Below are 16,324 nucleotides of genomic sequence, written 5' to 3' on the forward strand. Positions count from 1 at the left end.
GCATGGAGTCCCAGCACTTCATGCAATGATTCCACCCCATAGTGCAACCGAACCAGCAGCTCTCAGAATGTGTTCACTTGGCCCCCTGCCAAACCCTGACTACAGCCTCTATGAGAGCAAAGCCCTACGGCTGGTGACCTGGGCAGAGGTGAATGGACCATGACCACCAAGATGAGGATGCATACAGAGGGGCGGAGCCAGAGGAAGTGCCTATCACCTGCGAAGTTTGAGCTTACCAACCTAATGGGCACACGGTGCTGCAGGCCGGGGTTGGGTGGGGGAGGGCACTACAAACAGCTCCGTGCTGGGAGAATTGTGGGGCATAGGGGGAGTGCAGGTAAGGACCAGCGGCAAGGCCACTGCCAGGGTCAGAAGAAGGCTGGGGCAGGGGGCCAGAGGTAACAATGAAACTTCACTGACGGGGAATGTTATCTTATGGATATGGCCAGTAAACCACACGGTGGTTTTTGGCCTGGCCATGGGGTGGACGGTGGCACTTCTCACTGGGGCAGGACATAAGAGGAACAAGTTTAGGGGCCTGAGCGACAGGGTCACTGTGGGAATGTGGAGTTTGGAGTGTGGGACACTGAGGACCCAGATGGAAAGATAACAGAGAGGGCCCAGGAGAGCAGAGTGGGGATGGAGAGGAAGGAGCTAGGCATCATATGCGCTGTTGATGGAAAGGTCCCTGGTCGCAGGAAGTGGGGAGTATTCATAGTGAAGGCCTATATGGAACCCTTAAAAACACCAGCATTTATGTGAGGGGGGGCGTGAGGCCGGTGCACCCAGGGGAACAATTACATCTGTGTGATGACTTTATGGAGCTATAATCTGCATACTACAGAACCCATCTGTAACAAGTTTGGGGATTTTCAGAAAATTTAAACACTTGCGCAAACAGCACTGCCACTGTTTTAGGACATTGCCCTCTCTCCAAAAAGGCCCCTTGGGTTCCACGGCAGACAAGTCTCCTCCCACCATGAGCCCCAGGAAACCCCTGCCAGGCTTTCCGTCTCCAAATGGTGATTTTCTCGAAATTTCTGACAAGCAGAATGATATGACATGTAGTCTTTTGAATCAGGTGTCTTGCTAGGAATAATTCTCTTTCGATTCATCCCCATGGTTGCCTTTATCAGTACTGTGTACCTTTCTACTGCTGAGTGGCGCTCTGTCACGTGCACGAACATGGCGTGTTTTATGTGAACACGCACGCATCTCTCTAGAGTAAATACTTAAAAGCAGGGCTGCTGGGTCACACGGTAGAGGTGTGTTTAACTTTTTAAGAAACCCTCAAACTGTTTTCCAGGTTCCAGGCTGAACACTTTCACATCCCCACCAGCGGAGGGCCTGAGGGTTTCAATTTCTCCACACTCCCACCGACATTTGTCACTGTGCACCTTTTTGATTATCACCATCCCGGTGGGTAAGAAGTGGGATCTCACTGTGGTTTTAATTCCTATCTCCCTACAACCATGAACACCTTTTCACGTGCTAATTAGCGACCTGTATTTCTTTGGTGAAGTATATTCAAATTTTTCGTTCATTTTTAAAAACTAGGTTGTGTCCTTTGCACTGCGGTTCTGAGAGTTCTTCATACTCTGAACACAAGTCCTGTATCATGTGTACACACACACACACACACAGTTCTTCATACTCTGAACACAAGTCCTGTATCATGTGTACACACACACACACACACACACACACACACGGTTTGTAAATTCTGTCTTCTTGGCTGTGGCTTGTCGGTGATTTCTCGTTCAGCTTTGCAGCATCAGTGGGAAAGCACAGCAGCACAGCCCCTGTCCTGCATCCTCCTACAAGGGGCCCCGAGGACTCATGAGGAAGTGGCACGCTGAGGGGTGCAGCCTGTGCTGTCCTAGATTGAAATGCAACCAGCCCCCGCCTGAGCACCTGCAAGGCACTCCCCACCTCGGAGGGGTGGGAGGAAAAGGAGATCCATTTAGCTCTCAGCAGCCAAATCTACTCTGCTGGTTGGGTCAAGGCCCAGCTTTCCATAGCTTGGAACCCAGGCCGTGCCTCCTGCTGGAGCCGATCCCAGTGCCTGTAATTACAAGACTTGCCTGCAGGGGGCAGCTCAGCAGCTTGCACATCTGGTCCAGGGACCACGGACCAGGGACCAGAGACTGATAACAGTCCACTAGGCGTGCGAACCTGCACAGGACCTCACAGGTTTAGGGTCCAAGGCATCTGACGATAATCTGAGTCATGACTGGTTCCTCACAGCCTCCAGGTCAGTGGCCTGCTCCCTTCCTCCCCAAACCAATCACTTACTTGAACTCTGCTTAAAGCCAATTGCGGAGTGAACGATGACATTCAGGAACCCGTACAGCCCGGGAGATTCATCATCTGTGCAAGAGAGCAGAGAGGTGAGCATCCATGCTCCTGAGACAGGGAGGCAGGTGACAGGCCCTGCTTCAAAACCAACCCTCGAAGGGAGCACCATGTGACGGCCATTTGCTCAGCACAGGGCCAGGGGATGTCATGAGCCAGAAACATATCCACTGTAGCCTTCAACTCAGGGACCTGAGGATCTGAGTTGGGTTCACAGCATAGTAGACCCATGACTGAGGTGAAGAGTAATAAGGTTCCCAGGACAGGAAAGGGGATGTGTGCACAACCCAAGTGCCCGTGAACAGGAATGAGTAGACATAAGTATGTGGATGAGTGGGCACAAAATGCAGCATGACCAAAGGGAGGACAGGGGAGCAGGGCCAGACCCAGAGCACAGAGGATCTGAGATGTGTCATATGACCAGGAACAAAGTCATGTGTCTCCTCAACCACCCAGCAGCTGGGGACAGACCTCCCCTGACCCATCCCATCCACTCCTGGAAGGGGCTGACAAGCCCCTAGCAGCACATGCGTTCCTTTGAGAAACCTATGGTCCCAAAGACAGTGCTGACAGCAGAAAGGGACAGCAGCCCTTGGGAGGACAGCCCACCTTCTTTGTTGATGGTCAGTGGAATGCTATGGACGGTCTGCAGTTTGACACACGAATTGGTCAGCATCTGCAGCTCCACGGACGTCAGCGAGAAGCTTTTGAAACCTGAGAGGGTAGAAACCAGGTGCATCAACCAGCCAGCCTGCATGGTTCCCCAGACCCCGGGGACACCCAGAGGGTGTTCTCTGAGGTCCCCACGCAAGACCTTCATGGTGATGAGCTGCGGTGGCCAGGAGGGGGCGACCCGCTCCCAAGAGAGGAGCGGGTAAATGGCCAAGCAAGGCATGGCCTTGGCTGAGGCTGGGCTAGGAGGGCAGGAGGAATTAGCATAACCTGCCACCTAAGCACAGCCACAAGGCAACTGTGAGAGGGCGGCTTGGAGCATCTTTCCACACAGACACCAGCAGAGCCCTGCCCTGAGCTCTGCCAGCAAGGGTCCCTGGATCTCCACCAGGTGAGGAAAGGGGGCTGATTTCTTTTGCAGCGCTGAGTAGGGAACAGACGCTGTCATGCTGCAAATGGTTGGGGTCCCCTGGTTATAAAAGCACACCTGGGACACGAGCCCAGGCAAGGCAGCAGGCACTGTGTGTGTGTGTGTGGGGGGGGGTGGTTACAGCTCAGCACAGGCAAGGACGATAAGCCTGGAGGAATGGGAGCTCAGGACAGGGCAGAGGTGTGTGGAGCTCCCAGCCCACCTGTGACACCGTGCTCAGCCCGGCTCTCTCTGCAGGCACTCTCAAAACAGTGCCACATGGAGCACACCTGGGAACCTCTTAGCAAGGATAGCTTGGGAATCCCGAACCACAGAGCTGGGCTGCAGAGGAAGGACCCAAGTGGGGTAGCCCTGGGACTTGTGGCAGGGTCTGCCTTCCCACTCCTGAAGCCTGCCAGACAGGCCCAGGGGCAGCTCTGAGCTCAGGAGAAGGTGGTAACTGCTAAGAGAGGGAAGCACCCAGGAAAGGGACCATCCCAGAGAAGAGTGAGCACCCTACCCTAAGAGTGATCAAGTGCTGGCCCCTTGGACAAGCACTGGGACTAGCACAGTGTGGCTGCCTGGGTGGGTCCAGCCAAGGGCCTCTTTGGCATCAGCACCTGCTGGGGGGTGAGGGAGACCAGGGGGCAGGGCAGGCAGGGGCGACGGGGGTCCACAGAGGACAGGTAGGCATCAGAGTAGGGAGATTCAGGAGGGAGGTGGGGAATTTAGGAAAGGCACTGGGGGAGAGGGAGAGTTCACAGGGAAGGTCAGAAAGCAGGTGGGGGTGACATACAGGGGATGTGGGGGAGGCCTAGGAAAGCGGGCATAGAGGGCAGGGCCCTAGCAGGAGCTCCTGTCCAATTTATTTTCTGAATCAGAGTTCATGGAGCATCACTTGGGTAAGAGAGCCACTGCCCAGCCCTCAGGAAGAAAAGGCTTGAAACCACAGGAGGAGAAGAATTCCCAGCCCCGAGGTCCTAAGGCTCTCCCTGCAGATGCCACTTACACTTTTTCTGCTGCTCTCGGATGTTCTCCCTCCACTCAGCGCGCTCATAGTCAGAAGAGATCAGGAACGTGTAACTCTGGGGAGTGAGAAGGAGAAGGCATCCTGCCTACCTTCACTCCCCATCACGGTCCACATGCGCTCCCGCAGTGCACCCCTCCAAGGCACACGTACCCGGGTGCCAGAGGCTGGCTGGAGCCTGGTGGCTGAGTGTGCTCACAGCTCGACTTGTGTTTCTGGCACTCTCCACCCTTCCTGCCAGCTGGGCTTTAGGCCACAGCTCCCGTGCCCCACACAGCTCTGCCTCTGGAACCCGCCCCCTGCCTGGACGGCCTGGGCCAGGGCATGGCATGCTGTGACTTAGGGCCACAGAGAAGGTAACCGGGTGGGATCTGCAGAAGTGAGGGCTGGTGCCACCCTGACCACCTGCGTCCAACACACAGGCCCTGAGCTGTGACCCAGAGACGAGGCTCTCACAGAGCCCACCAGCTGCCTCCCTAGGCTGCCCGCTGATGGCCATGTGCGATGCCCGGCGAGGGAGAGGCCCTGACTCCAGACTGCACCAGGAGCCAGACTCAGGACAGAAGGTCCCCCAGGCACATGAGGTCCCCAGACGGAATCCCTGTACTGAGGTCCGGGTCTGCACAAACCTGCGAACCCCTGCCCTAGTCAGACTTCCTGGAGACCCTGCCACCTCCCAGCTATAAGGGCTGAGGTCAATCTGGGGGCTTCAGCCCAAAGAACCGGTCCGAGGGACACATGGGCCTGGGTATGCCGTACTGAACTAGCTAGCCTCTCATGGTGTGGGAGTGCCCTCCAGAGGTAAAGGGCTGCTGTTGTACCTGCCACACAGGAGCCAGAAAACGAAGCTGCCACCCAGCTGGGCGGTGGGTCTCAGCCACAGCACAGTGAGGTTCCAGTTACATGGGACCCAGGGGCCAGGAGCATCTGCCGGGGCTAGCAGGGGGAGGCCCCAGCTGGTTGAGTGAGGCGGGCGCTCACCTTGCCGTTGCGGTTGTGTACCCTGAAGGCCATGCTGGGGGACATGAGCAGGAGCAGCGACTCCTGCTCTGATAGCTTCTTCTTCAGCCTCTCGATGGCCTTGCTGCCCTTGTTTGCCCTCTGTGGGGAGAGGCCACATGGTCACATTTCCATCCCGGGGGCCCGTGCTACTCGTTTCTGCCCATCCTGTCCCCACTGCTCCCAGAGCCTTCCTCAGCCTACAGGGTTTGTGGAGCCGTAGGCCAGGGGTGGGGGGGTGTGGAGCTGTAGGCCAGGGGGAGGAGGACCCCTGTCCTGCTGAGCCCACCTCAGCCAGGTATCCCTGAACCAAAGCCCAACCTTCTGGGGACCCACCGCGTCTGTGACTACCGCATGGTGCCTGCTCTGGCCGGGGCTAACCTTACATGCGAACCCTCACTGTTCCTCAAGTCTTATAATCTCTCCAGAAACAACCAGGGCCTGCCTGGGCCAGTCCAGAACACCTATAGGGGCTGATCCCCCTTCCTGGGATCCTCTCTCCATCGGTGCAGCCGGGCACCTCCCCCACCCCACACACTGGATGGCTCCAAGCCTGAAGGCAGGCTTGCAGGGATCCCAGCAGGTCTCCAAGGCCGGAAGTGGATCAGACACCAGACACCCATGTGTGAGGGCTGGCTGCCGCTCCAGCTGCAGGGCCTAGCCTTGTTCCTTCCCAACTGGTTTCACCTTCTCTCTCTGAATATCGTTCTTGATCTGGGATATCTTGATCTTCATGGCATCCAGCTCCTCATCCAGCACCAGCGGGATGCTGGGAGCCGCCTCTGACTCGTCCACCGTCTGGAAGCTGAGATCCGTGAGTGGGATGTACCATTTGCAGTCGTACTGCTGGGTTTTGCTGGGGGAGGAAACAGCACATTAACACATGGACTGCTTCTCCTTTGCTAATGTCACTGCTCTCAAGAACCGGAAAAGCCTAAGTTTGAGGCTCGCATAGTTTACAAGACCTTGAAACCTAGCTTGTGGTCCGTGTGACAGGCTGACATAAGGTCTCTGGCAGACACTGGGGACCCCTAGCAATGGGCACTCTGCTTGTGTGACTTAGGCCTGATCCACCTCATCCTGGGTTGAGATGGTGGCGGCTCACAGGCCCCCTGATGTGGGAGCACATCAGTGGGGGGCATCCATAAACAAGACAGGACTGCAGACACCCCCAGAGCCGTAGAGTTTGAGGGTCTACAGATCTCCTGGGGGAAATCCCTTGCCATGACAGAAGGGGAAACTGAGGCTGTCTTCTGAGGTGACTGGTTTAAGTGTACTCAGTATGGTAATGGCAGAATGGGGGAAAAAGCCCAGTTCTGGTCTTTCTCAATATAATCTCTTATTTCCTTCACAGCTGGTGCAACCTGGGTGGTCTGATTCCCGAGAGGAGGGGTGTGTTGGGGGGTGGTGTATAGCATAGGCTGAGAATAATTTAGAAGCTCTCACCAGGTCTGTGGAGACAAAGTACCGGGATGGTCTAGTGATGTCCCCCACTCTCCACCCTGCTCCCTCACCTGCCAGCCTGCACCAGACCCTACAACTCTCTGACCTGCCACTTTTTCTGGGTCATGACATGACAGACTCCCAAGAGCACCTCATCAGGTAGGTTCCCTTTCCACTGTAGAAGGTAACAGACCGGTCACTGATCCTGACCTAGAATGTCCCCAAGTTGTTAGTGGTGACCTTTCACCCTGAGCCTGGCATCACGGCCAGCTGGAAACGTGACCTAAAGAAAGTGGCCTGGACACATAGTTACCAAACTCTTCAGGCTCACTGCCCAAGGGAAAAAAAAAAAAAAAAAAAAAGCTAGGTTTCCTTTGCCCATGAGACTAGCCCCGTGCCCGGCCCCAAGACCCTCCCCACCTGGCAGGACGGGCACCGTGTGGTCACTTACCCCCCGCTCTGCTTTTTGAGCTTGGTACAGAGGAGCAGGTCCGTGAACAGGAACACGTGGCGCAGCTTACGGGCCCCCTCCACCAGCTCCACCATGAAGCTGTCCTTCAGCAGCTGCCGGTGCTGTGGGGGGGCAGTGGGGGCTTGAGTCAGGGCAGCGGGCCAGGGGGCGGGATGGGCCTTCACTGACTTAGTCTCCCACTTTCAGACCCAGTCTCCAGTGCTCCCCCATCTCAGCGAACACACATACCCTTTTCTCTTTGTTCAGCAAAGCTTTTCGGGTGCTTGGCCTGTGGAGGAGGGTGAGTGGACAGGGTACCAGCCACTGGCCTGAAGGCTGGGGAGGGGGACATTACAGCTATGTCAGTGGTATGCAGAGAAAACGATGGCAGGAAACCCCTGTGAGCAGCGTGGTCCCTGCCTCTGTAGGGCAGCAACTGGAGACCCAGAAAAGGTAAGAGGCTGGCCATGCGAAGGGCCTTCTTACAGAAGGACCATCATAGCACAGGCCCACGGTGAGACAAGCATGGATGGGGCAGCCTGGTGAGTGGAGAGGAGGCAGGCCCAGTGTGCTCCAAGAAGGCCTGGCTTAGTTCTGAGGGCAGCAGGAGGCCCAGCAGGGGGCCCAGAGCTGGGACTCTATGCCCTGGGCTTCTTAGGGTCAGTGCCCACTGACTGGCAGAAGCCCACATAAGATGCCTGGATACCTGCAGTCTGAGGTGACCTGCCCAGGACACACTGGACCTAGACTGAGCAGGGGGACAGGAGGCACCAGCCCGCCAGCAAGCCACGTGCCTCTGCACCCGGGTGCTTCATCTGAAAGACAAGAACACTCCCACTGGCTCATACAGCTCCGGGGGTAGCTGAATGGCACACCAAGGTAAGTCGGTAATTCTTCCGAAAAAGAGTGCCCGGCACCTCATGAGGGTCAACACGGTGCTGTGCCAAGGACACAAAGACAGGATGAGAGGCTGATGTGGCGAGCCTCCCCCTTTCCTATGCACATTCCAGGTACGCTGTGCGAGCACATGGCCTCATCACCGGATGTGATCCCCACGACACCCTGCGAGCAGGTCCTTGTGCCCATCTCACAGATGAGAAACGGGAGCCTTGGGGAGGTTTACCACCTGTCCCAGGCAGGGGACTCAGGTGACTGAGGAAGCAGAGACGCTCAGCAGACTCTGTCCTTGGAATTCAAAAGCCCATGGGAGAGAGACCAGATGCTTAGCGGGAACCCAGCCACCCTGGCTTCTGGGAAGGCCCTCCAGAGAGTGTGACTCCCCACTCCTCACTGCGATGGCCAGGGAAGGGCCTGGAGGATCAGGTACCTATACTGGAATGATCCATATCCATAGCATCTCCCCAGCTGGAGGTATGTCCATCCCCGCCCCCGCCCCTGTTGTGCTTGGCAGGCCCACGCCTGGCTCCCTGCCACTTGCAACCTCAGGCTCTTCTTGGGGAGCCTGTGCCTCCCGAACTCTCCCAGACTCTCTGCAAGAGCTGGAGCCAGCAGAGCTGCCCAGAAGCAAGTATAGCCTGGGCTGGGCCCCAGCACGCCCAGGTGCAAAAGCCACACGTCACTGTCATATTCAGCTCAGGTCACAATGGCCAGCTGGCTCCTGGCTCCAGGGGTGAATGATTTAAATGGAAGAGCATTAAGTGGAAGCACTGGAAGACTGCCTGCCTTCCAAGGCCATGACTCATTGTCATTCACCCCCTGCCTGCCTGGCATGGGCAGAGAGCCCACCTGGCATTGGCGGCTACAGGAAGCAATAAAGTGTGTGCACCTGGAGAAATGTCCACAAAGAGCTGGAGACCCTAGGGCAAAGCCTGGACAAACCTGACTGCTGGGTCCTTGTCAGGGAGCAGGTCTGTGAAGGCTCCTGGGACCCTGAAGTCCCAGAGGAATGAACGGACAGATGCCTCTGCAGCAGGGACAGGGGAGAGGGTCTTCCAGCCCAAGGGGCAGGGACCCAGGGACCCTCTGTGGCAGGACGTGGATCCTTTCTCCATACAAAGCGGCTGAGCTTCTGGCCACCACCAGCAGAGGGCCCCTGATGTCCAGCTCAGAAGTAGACTCCTCACCAGCAGGTCAGAAATGCCCGGAGTCCCAGCAGCGCCCACCCTCCTCCACCCCTCAGCCAGCCCACCCTCTCTCCCTGCAAGGTCCTGCTTGCTCACACCTTCAGCTGAAGTGTTGCATTCATCCTCCACAAGACCACTGAGTATTCCCTGGTGCTTGAAGCAGCCCACACGCCTGCCCTGCTGTGTGCAGGCTCAGCCTGCAGCCTTGGGAGGTTGTGACAGACAGACTCTTCTTGGATACTGTGACAGTCGCCATGACCCTCCCCGTAAACTCTTGCCTATACAAACCCTCATCTTTCTAAGAGAAGCCCCAAAGCCAAGGGAGCCCCGACGCTTCCTAGTCAGCGCACTGCCCCCTAAAGCATCCCAGTCTGAGCCCTGCTCTGTGCCACGCTCTGTCTCCGAGGGAGAGCAGAGAGTGTGAGTCATGCATGTCACCTGCCAGACCCTTGCAGTGTGTGGGTACTGGACAGCAGTGGCTATCTTCAGAGTAAGGCTCTTTCATTGTGAGTTTTCCCTGTCTTGTCACAGTTGCCCTCCCTCCAGAGGAAGCACTGGGTCTTGCTTCTGAACCCCAGGCCACCCTGGGGTCTTCTGGCATGCCCAAACAGAAAATATCCAGGAATTGGGCAGGAGGGGTCTCCCAGCCCCAGGAAAACAGGCCCCCAACTATACTCTGGCAAATCCACAAAGGGAGCCTGGACCCCAGGAGAGAGACCGGAGTTGGGGGGAGAGGGGAGGGGTCAGGGCAGGGGCAGCAGGCGAGGGGAGTGTGAGGGAGGGGGAGGGCCAGGCATCACACTGCCTCTGTCCATATTTCCCCAGGCCCAGGGGTAATCCTGAGGCACTGACTCTTAGGGCTGGTGGTCCCATGCTGAATGCACAGCCTAGGGCCCTGACGCCTGGGTAGATGCCTCCTATTGGCTCTGGAGGTCAGCCGGCCTAGGCCTGGGATCAGCCCTGCTCAGAATCCAGCCCAAAGCCCCAGGCTGAAGAGGGATCCTGCCGCTGAAACAGGTCCATGAAGAAACCACAACAAACCCTTATCTGCACAGACACAATTTCAGGAAGGAGAGAGGCCAAGGGTAGACGATCAGAGAGGAGGGCAGAAATGAAAGAGGGATGAAGCAGGTGCAGGCCCAACAGCAAGTTTTTGAGGGGCCTCTCTGCCCTTTGGCTGAGGCATCCAAGGGGCTGCCGGACCCTGTGGCCATCACCCAGACCTCTTCTCAGATCCTGGGCTTCTGCAGAGAAGCACTGCCAGGCCACATGGGACCAGTGTAGAGCCAGGAGGACCCTGTCTGCCCAGGAGATGTCCCACTTGGAAATGCTCACTAGCCCTGTCTGCAGCACCTGTCCCTTGAGGGGACACAGGAGGGTCACACAGCTTGGCTGCACCGGGTCACAGCTCCATGGCACTGTGGGCTGTGGTCTAAAGATGGTGTGAAGTCAGGTGGCTAGAAGGGACTGTCCCTTTGCCTCAGCATCTCATGCAGAGCAAACAGCCCCAGCCCTGGGTAGAGCTGTAGGAGAAGACCTGGAACCCGCTGGACCCCAGGGTAGCGCAGCACTATTCTCAAGGTCTATGGGACAGTGACTCAGGAAAGCCAGTCCCTTGGGGGTGCCACAGGAGTGCGTTTGTGCGAAAAAGAATCCATGTGTCTCTGTGTCTCTCTGTGTGTGTCTCCATGTAGGCAGGCATGTCTTTGTATGTGTGTATCCCCGTCAGTGTATGGGTCCTGATTTCCGTGTTGCCCCGTGTATGTCTCTTGTATATATATTTCTGTGTCTGTGTCCTCATGTGTGTGTCATGTTCTTGTGTTTCTATGTACCGTTCTAGATGTTTCCATGTCCCTGTGTGTCCATGGGTCTATGTGTCCCCCCATGTCCCTCTGTAGGTATGGGTGTGTGTTTTTGTCCCTGTGTATATCGCAGTGTGTGTCCCCTCGTGTGCATGTCTTTGTGTGCACTATGGGGTGGAAGAGTGATGGTGGTGGGAAAGGCACTCCACTTGGGGAGTCCCTCCACCCCCACATTCCAGATGGGGAACATCTGTTTAGAGGGGACACCACTTGCCTCCCTGAAAGAGTGATAAGCTCACACTGCCAGGGAGTGAGGTGTCTGCAGCCCACCCTCCTCTCTTCTCTGCAGTGATGACGCTGGCTCAGCCAGTTCATCTCTCTGAGCCTCGGCTGCCTTAAAAGGTAAGAGGGGATGCAAACACCTGCCTGGTGGCATTTTTCAGAGGATTAAATGTGCCCACATGGGGCTATTGGCTCCCATAAGCCAAGTCCTTTGCAGGTCCAGGCCCTGCGTTGAGAGGTGCCCGGTCACTGGGCTTCTCACACTTCGTGATGACTGGGGGCGGGGGTACCATCACCCTCACTGCTACAGACAAGGAAACTGAGGCCAGTGAGGTTACATTATGTGTCCACCATCTTCGGAAGAGGGGAGTCTCCTTCCTCAGGGGTCTTTCCCTAGGCTGGCCGGCCTCCCCCCAGCTGTCATCTAGGCAATACTCTAGAGCCCACCCAGGAAGGAGGCATCTGGAAGAAGTGTACTGTTACAGACTGATATTTGCGTCCACCCCAAAATCCATATGTTGAAGCCCTAACCCCACAATGTGACAGTGTCTGGAGGCAGGGCCTTTGCAGGCAATTAGGTTTAGGTGAGGCTGCGAAGGTAGGAGCCCATGATGGCACTGATGCCCTTCTAAGAAGAGGAAAACAGCTCTCTTCACATGCACACTGTGAGGAAAAGCCGTAGGGGCACACAGTGAGAAGGTGGCCATCTGTGGGCCAGGAAATAGGCTCGTACCAGACCCTGAGCATGCTGGTACACTGACCTCCAGAACCCTAGGCCCCAGAACTGTGTGAAATAAAAGCCTGTTGTCTGAACCCCCAGCAGATGGCACTTTGTTCAAGCAACGGAGTAGACTGCGGCACACGTACAAAGAAGCCAGAGACCACGATTCCATGGAGGGGGCTCGGGGAAACTTTGTCAGGGACAGGAATTAGTTTAGTGATAAGCCAGTGGGGCCTGGCCAGGTGAGAACAAGAAGGGTTGCCAAGGAGGGCCCAGGTGGGGGCAGAGAGGGGAACAAGGAAGGTGGCCAAAGCAAGTGGCATCAGTTGCTGGCCGAGGGTGCCTGGCTTGGCTCTAAGCGTGGGACAGATTCAGCATGTGTGGCCCTGGAGGAAGCCGGCAGCCTGGGCCCCCTCATTCCCATGCCCACAGAGTGAGGACTGAAACTGGGGGTCTCTGGCTGCATGCGAGCGGCCCAGCTGACACTGCCCATCAGAGCAGGCCTGGCTGCCGGGTAAGTCACTGGGATCTGGAGGTTCATCAGGTGGAGTAACAAGTGTCCCTGCGGCCCAGTGTGTGCTGAGGGCCCCACCCGACTCTCTTGCCCTTATAACTGTTCTAGGGCTCTTGGCACCTGCCCACTTGGCCTCCCTGCAGAGCACACCTCCACTCCCTGGTCCCCGAGAGAGCCTCTGGTTTCCCATGCCCTGGAGAGATGCATCATCGTAAGACAACCGATCGGGGGGATGAAGTCAGAGCACGATGTTGCCTGGAAGGGACAGGAGCCTGCTGGATAGAGGGCAGGGTGAGCCCGGGGCAGCATGCTGCTGACGCACAGTAGGAATGTCCACTGAGCACCGGCTGGGTGTTCTGCTGGGCCCTGCGCAGAGTGCTTCCTGAAACATCTCGCACTTGGCTGAACCGTCCCTGGCAGCAGGTTCCAGCTCCACCACTCTTACAGAAGGAAAGGCTCAGAGTTAAGTAACACGCCCATGTTCCTGGAAGAATCGGAACCTGGGCCCAGACAAGTGGAGAACTTTATGAACTTTATGAAAGGTTGAGAAAAGGCCTAGACACGGAGACCAGCCTTGCCCTGATGGGGCCCCCACGTTGTGGACATCCTCTGAAACTGGACTACACGGGGTCTAGGCTCAGCCCCATCCCACAGCTGACCAAGCTGAGGCTCAGAGATGGCACTGCTGAGGTCACCAAACACAGGGTCTGGTGGCGCTGGGAACCCTTTGGCTGTCTTTATGCCCACCCCCTTCCGCAGCACCCCTGTAAACTGCCACAGGGTCTGGTGTTTCCAATTCTTTAATCCTTAAGCCAGAGGCTTCCCCTCTCCTCTGCCTGAGCCTCACCACCCCTCGGCCTCAGCCTGCACCGGCGACACCTCCCTGGGGGCTCCTGTTCAGCCTGCCCACCTGCCTTCTGCTGCTTGGGGCACCCGGGAACCTGGGTAGAAAATGGCTCCAAGACAAGGCTGGCTCTTGGGAAACAAGACACCACACAGGATCATTCCATTTGTCTCCCAGCCTGAGCTGGGATGCCGGGCAGCACATGGTGCGGCGCTAAGAACAGACAGGCAGGCAGCCACAAGGGGAAATCAGCTGGCAGCTTAAAGTTCATTCAGCTAAATGAAGGCGCACCAGCCACCAGCCTGCAGGTCCCAGGCCTGGGAAGAAAATGTGCCAGCGGGACCTCTTGGTCCGGATCGGCTCCTGGCTGGCTGAGGAGGGTGTCCTCCTGGGAAGTGCCTGTCACTCACGGCCCCTGGGATGCGAGGGCCAGGAGACAGGCTGGCGAGACCATCTGCCAGCTACAGTTCAGGGTCAAGCAGGCACCTGTAATGCTGCCCAAAGTCCCTCTTCCTCAAAGAGCACAGCCCTGGAGCTGTGGGGACTGGCTATAAAGGGTGATGAGATACAGGAGCCACAGAGGGGGGGGCGGGGGCTGTTGGCCCAGCTCAGGGCTCATGAGGGGCCTTCCAGTGCCCTGACTGACCCAGGCTGAGCAGGAAGAAAGAGGCCACCTCTTGGGAGGGCCAGCAATGACTGTGGGGGTATCTCCATACATCCAGGCCAATGGAGGTACCTTTCCTCTCCCTAGAAAACTGTCAAGAGAGCTAGAAACAGAGACCCCCTGCCCCAAACCATGCTCCCAGCAGGAGAAGCAGAGGATGGGGTTCCACTCAGAGCCTAAAGCTCTGGCAAACCAATGGGGCACATCTCCTTACAACCACCTACGTCCAGGTAGCTCTTTATACAAGGACCCAGGAGGGGTGGACAGTCCTGTGGGTTCGCAAGGGTGTGGGGGAGTGCGGGAGGGGCTATCATAAGTCATAACACACCTGTGACGCACAGGAGCTATGGCACACCTGGCCTCATGTCCTGGCTTGGCTACTTAGTGGCTGTGTGACTGTGGGCAAGTCATTCAACCTTTCTGAGCCGTAGTGTCCTCACCTGGAAAATACCTCTAACCTCACAGAGTCATTAGGGGAACTCAGAAGCCCACTTTCTCTCTCCCTTTGGAAGCTTGATAGTCAATGTTATATACCAAATTTAGAGACAAGAACACAGGCAGGAAAAAGAAATAGGTACTTCCAAATCTCGGACTCTCCCCAGCTGCAAATTCTAAAAGGAAGCAGCCTGCAGCTCCCCACCCCTCCCGGGACCTGCAGATTCTCTCCTGGCTGGTGATCTAGAGGGTGCTTTCCTACCACCTCCAACGTGAATGGTGCCCATGTGGGCAAATCATCAACCTGCTCTTAGACATCCCCTCAGAGGTCATGAGGCCCTTTCTGTCTCACAACGGCCCCCTGGAGGGCTACAGATCCTGAGACACTGTCCTCAGATTATAGACACTTGGCAAAGAAATAAGGGCTTCCCAAATAAAAACCACTGGTAAGTGGTGGGCAGGGCTGAATCAGGTTGGGGGACCGCCCTTCTAGCACCCTTTCTACCACACTGGGGATTGTAAACTGGGTTGGGCAGCCTGAAGTATGGCCTCAGGCTGATCGATTAGTGATGTCTGTGCCTGGGATGGTAGGGGTGGGGATCATGAGCGTGGGCACCTATCTGTCATACTGGGCTGGCCAGCAACCCCCTTACCATGCTTGGGACGGAGAGAAGGTGCATGCGAGTCAGACTCACAACCTCTCAGAAGGGATTAGCTTCCCTCTCCTTGTTTAGCTGAGGTACCCGAGTGTTCCCTCTCACTAAGCAAGTATCACTGAGGCCAACAGGGCCAGATCCCGTAGGGGAGAGGTGGGTGGAGATAAAAGCCCTTCTCTTCATGAACTGGCTAGCCCCAGCGGACTTCCTGGGTCATCTTCCCAGGGTCACCCTGGGACCCTGATGATGGGTCAGCAGGGAATGAAGCCTATGGTAACAGATGCGGGACAAGGGCTGGGCTGCCACCTCCCAGGTAACATTTGATTTTCCTCAATTCTCTAGGGCAGCCACCTTCACTGAGGCGAGGAGCAAGAAGGTATTTCTCTCCAGGGATCCTGAACAGCAGGATGTGGGTGCTGAGGGCAGACTCAGCCCTGTATGAAAAGCTGAGAGGAAAAGGACTCACATATTTGCTTCCCAGGAGGACATCGCTCTCAGAATAGTCGGCAGAGGAGAAAGAGGTGTCCTAGGAGGGAAGGGTGAGCTGGGCACAAACCCAAAAGGAGTCTGGACAGAAGCAAATCCCACATCTGGTTAGGGAGGCCAAAGCTTTACAGTCCTCCGGAGTCCCTAAGCTGGAAGCGGGGCTGACCCAGGGGCAGGGTGCTGCTGTTGCCCTAGGAAAGGAGATCTGAACCCCACCACCCCCAGGTTCTAGATATCGGACAACTGGGTGTGGAGACCCTAGGAGGTGCTGTGGACCCACTCCTGCCTTCCACGAGCTCAGAGACTGCTTCTGTTTGCCTGCCGGCAATACCATTGCCATGAGTCGTGAGCTTTGGGTGCCTGAGTCCGAGTACCCACCCTGTTATAAAAGTGGGGAACAGATCCAGGGAAGAGAAGCAAGCACAGTCCAGGCCATGTGGTGGGTGAGTTCATGCCAATGTTGGCATCAGATCTCTGCGT

General features: G+C 56.6%; 1 protein-coding gene across 1 annotated transcript in view; it reads right to left on the minus strand.

The window, feature by feature from the left end:
- The window catches only part of BCR (BCR activator of RhoGEF and GTPase), a 114,896-nt gene that overhangs the window by 20,205 nt on the left and 78,367 nt on the right, over positions 1 to 16,324 (minus strand). The window contains exons 9-14 of the mRNA XM_032876041.1: positions 7,357 to 7,478; positions 6,150 to 6,318; positions 5,445 to 5,564; positions 4,446 to 4,521; positions 2,965 to 3,069; positions 2,296 to 2,370 (exon numbers count right to left, since the gene is read on the minus strand). Of these exons, the coding sequence (XP_032731932.1) occupies positions 2,296 to 2,370; positions 2,965 to 3,069; positions 4,446 to 4,521; positions 5,445 to 5,564; positions 6,150 to 6,318; positions 7,357 to 7,478 (667 nt within the window). The remainder of the gene's footprint in view (positions 1 to 2,295; positions 2,371 to 2,964; positions 3,070 to 4,445; positions 4,522 to 5,444; positions 5,565 to 6,149; positions 6,319 to 7,356; positions 7,479 to 16,324) is intronic.

Source organism: Lontra canadensis, unplaced genomic scaffold (assembly GCF_010015895.1).
Source record: "Lontra canadensis isolate GAN:19392208 unplaced genomic scaffold, GSC_riverotter_1.0 scaffold57, whole genome shotgun sequence".
Taxonomy (NCBI): domain Eukaryota; kingdom Metazoa; phylum Chordata; class Mammalia; order Carnivora; family Mustelidae; genus Lontra; species Lontra canadensis.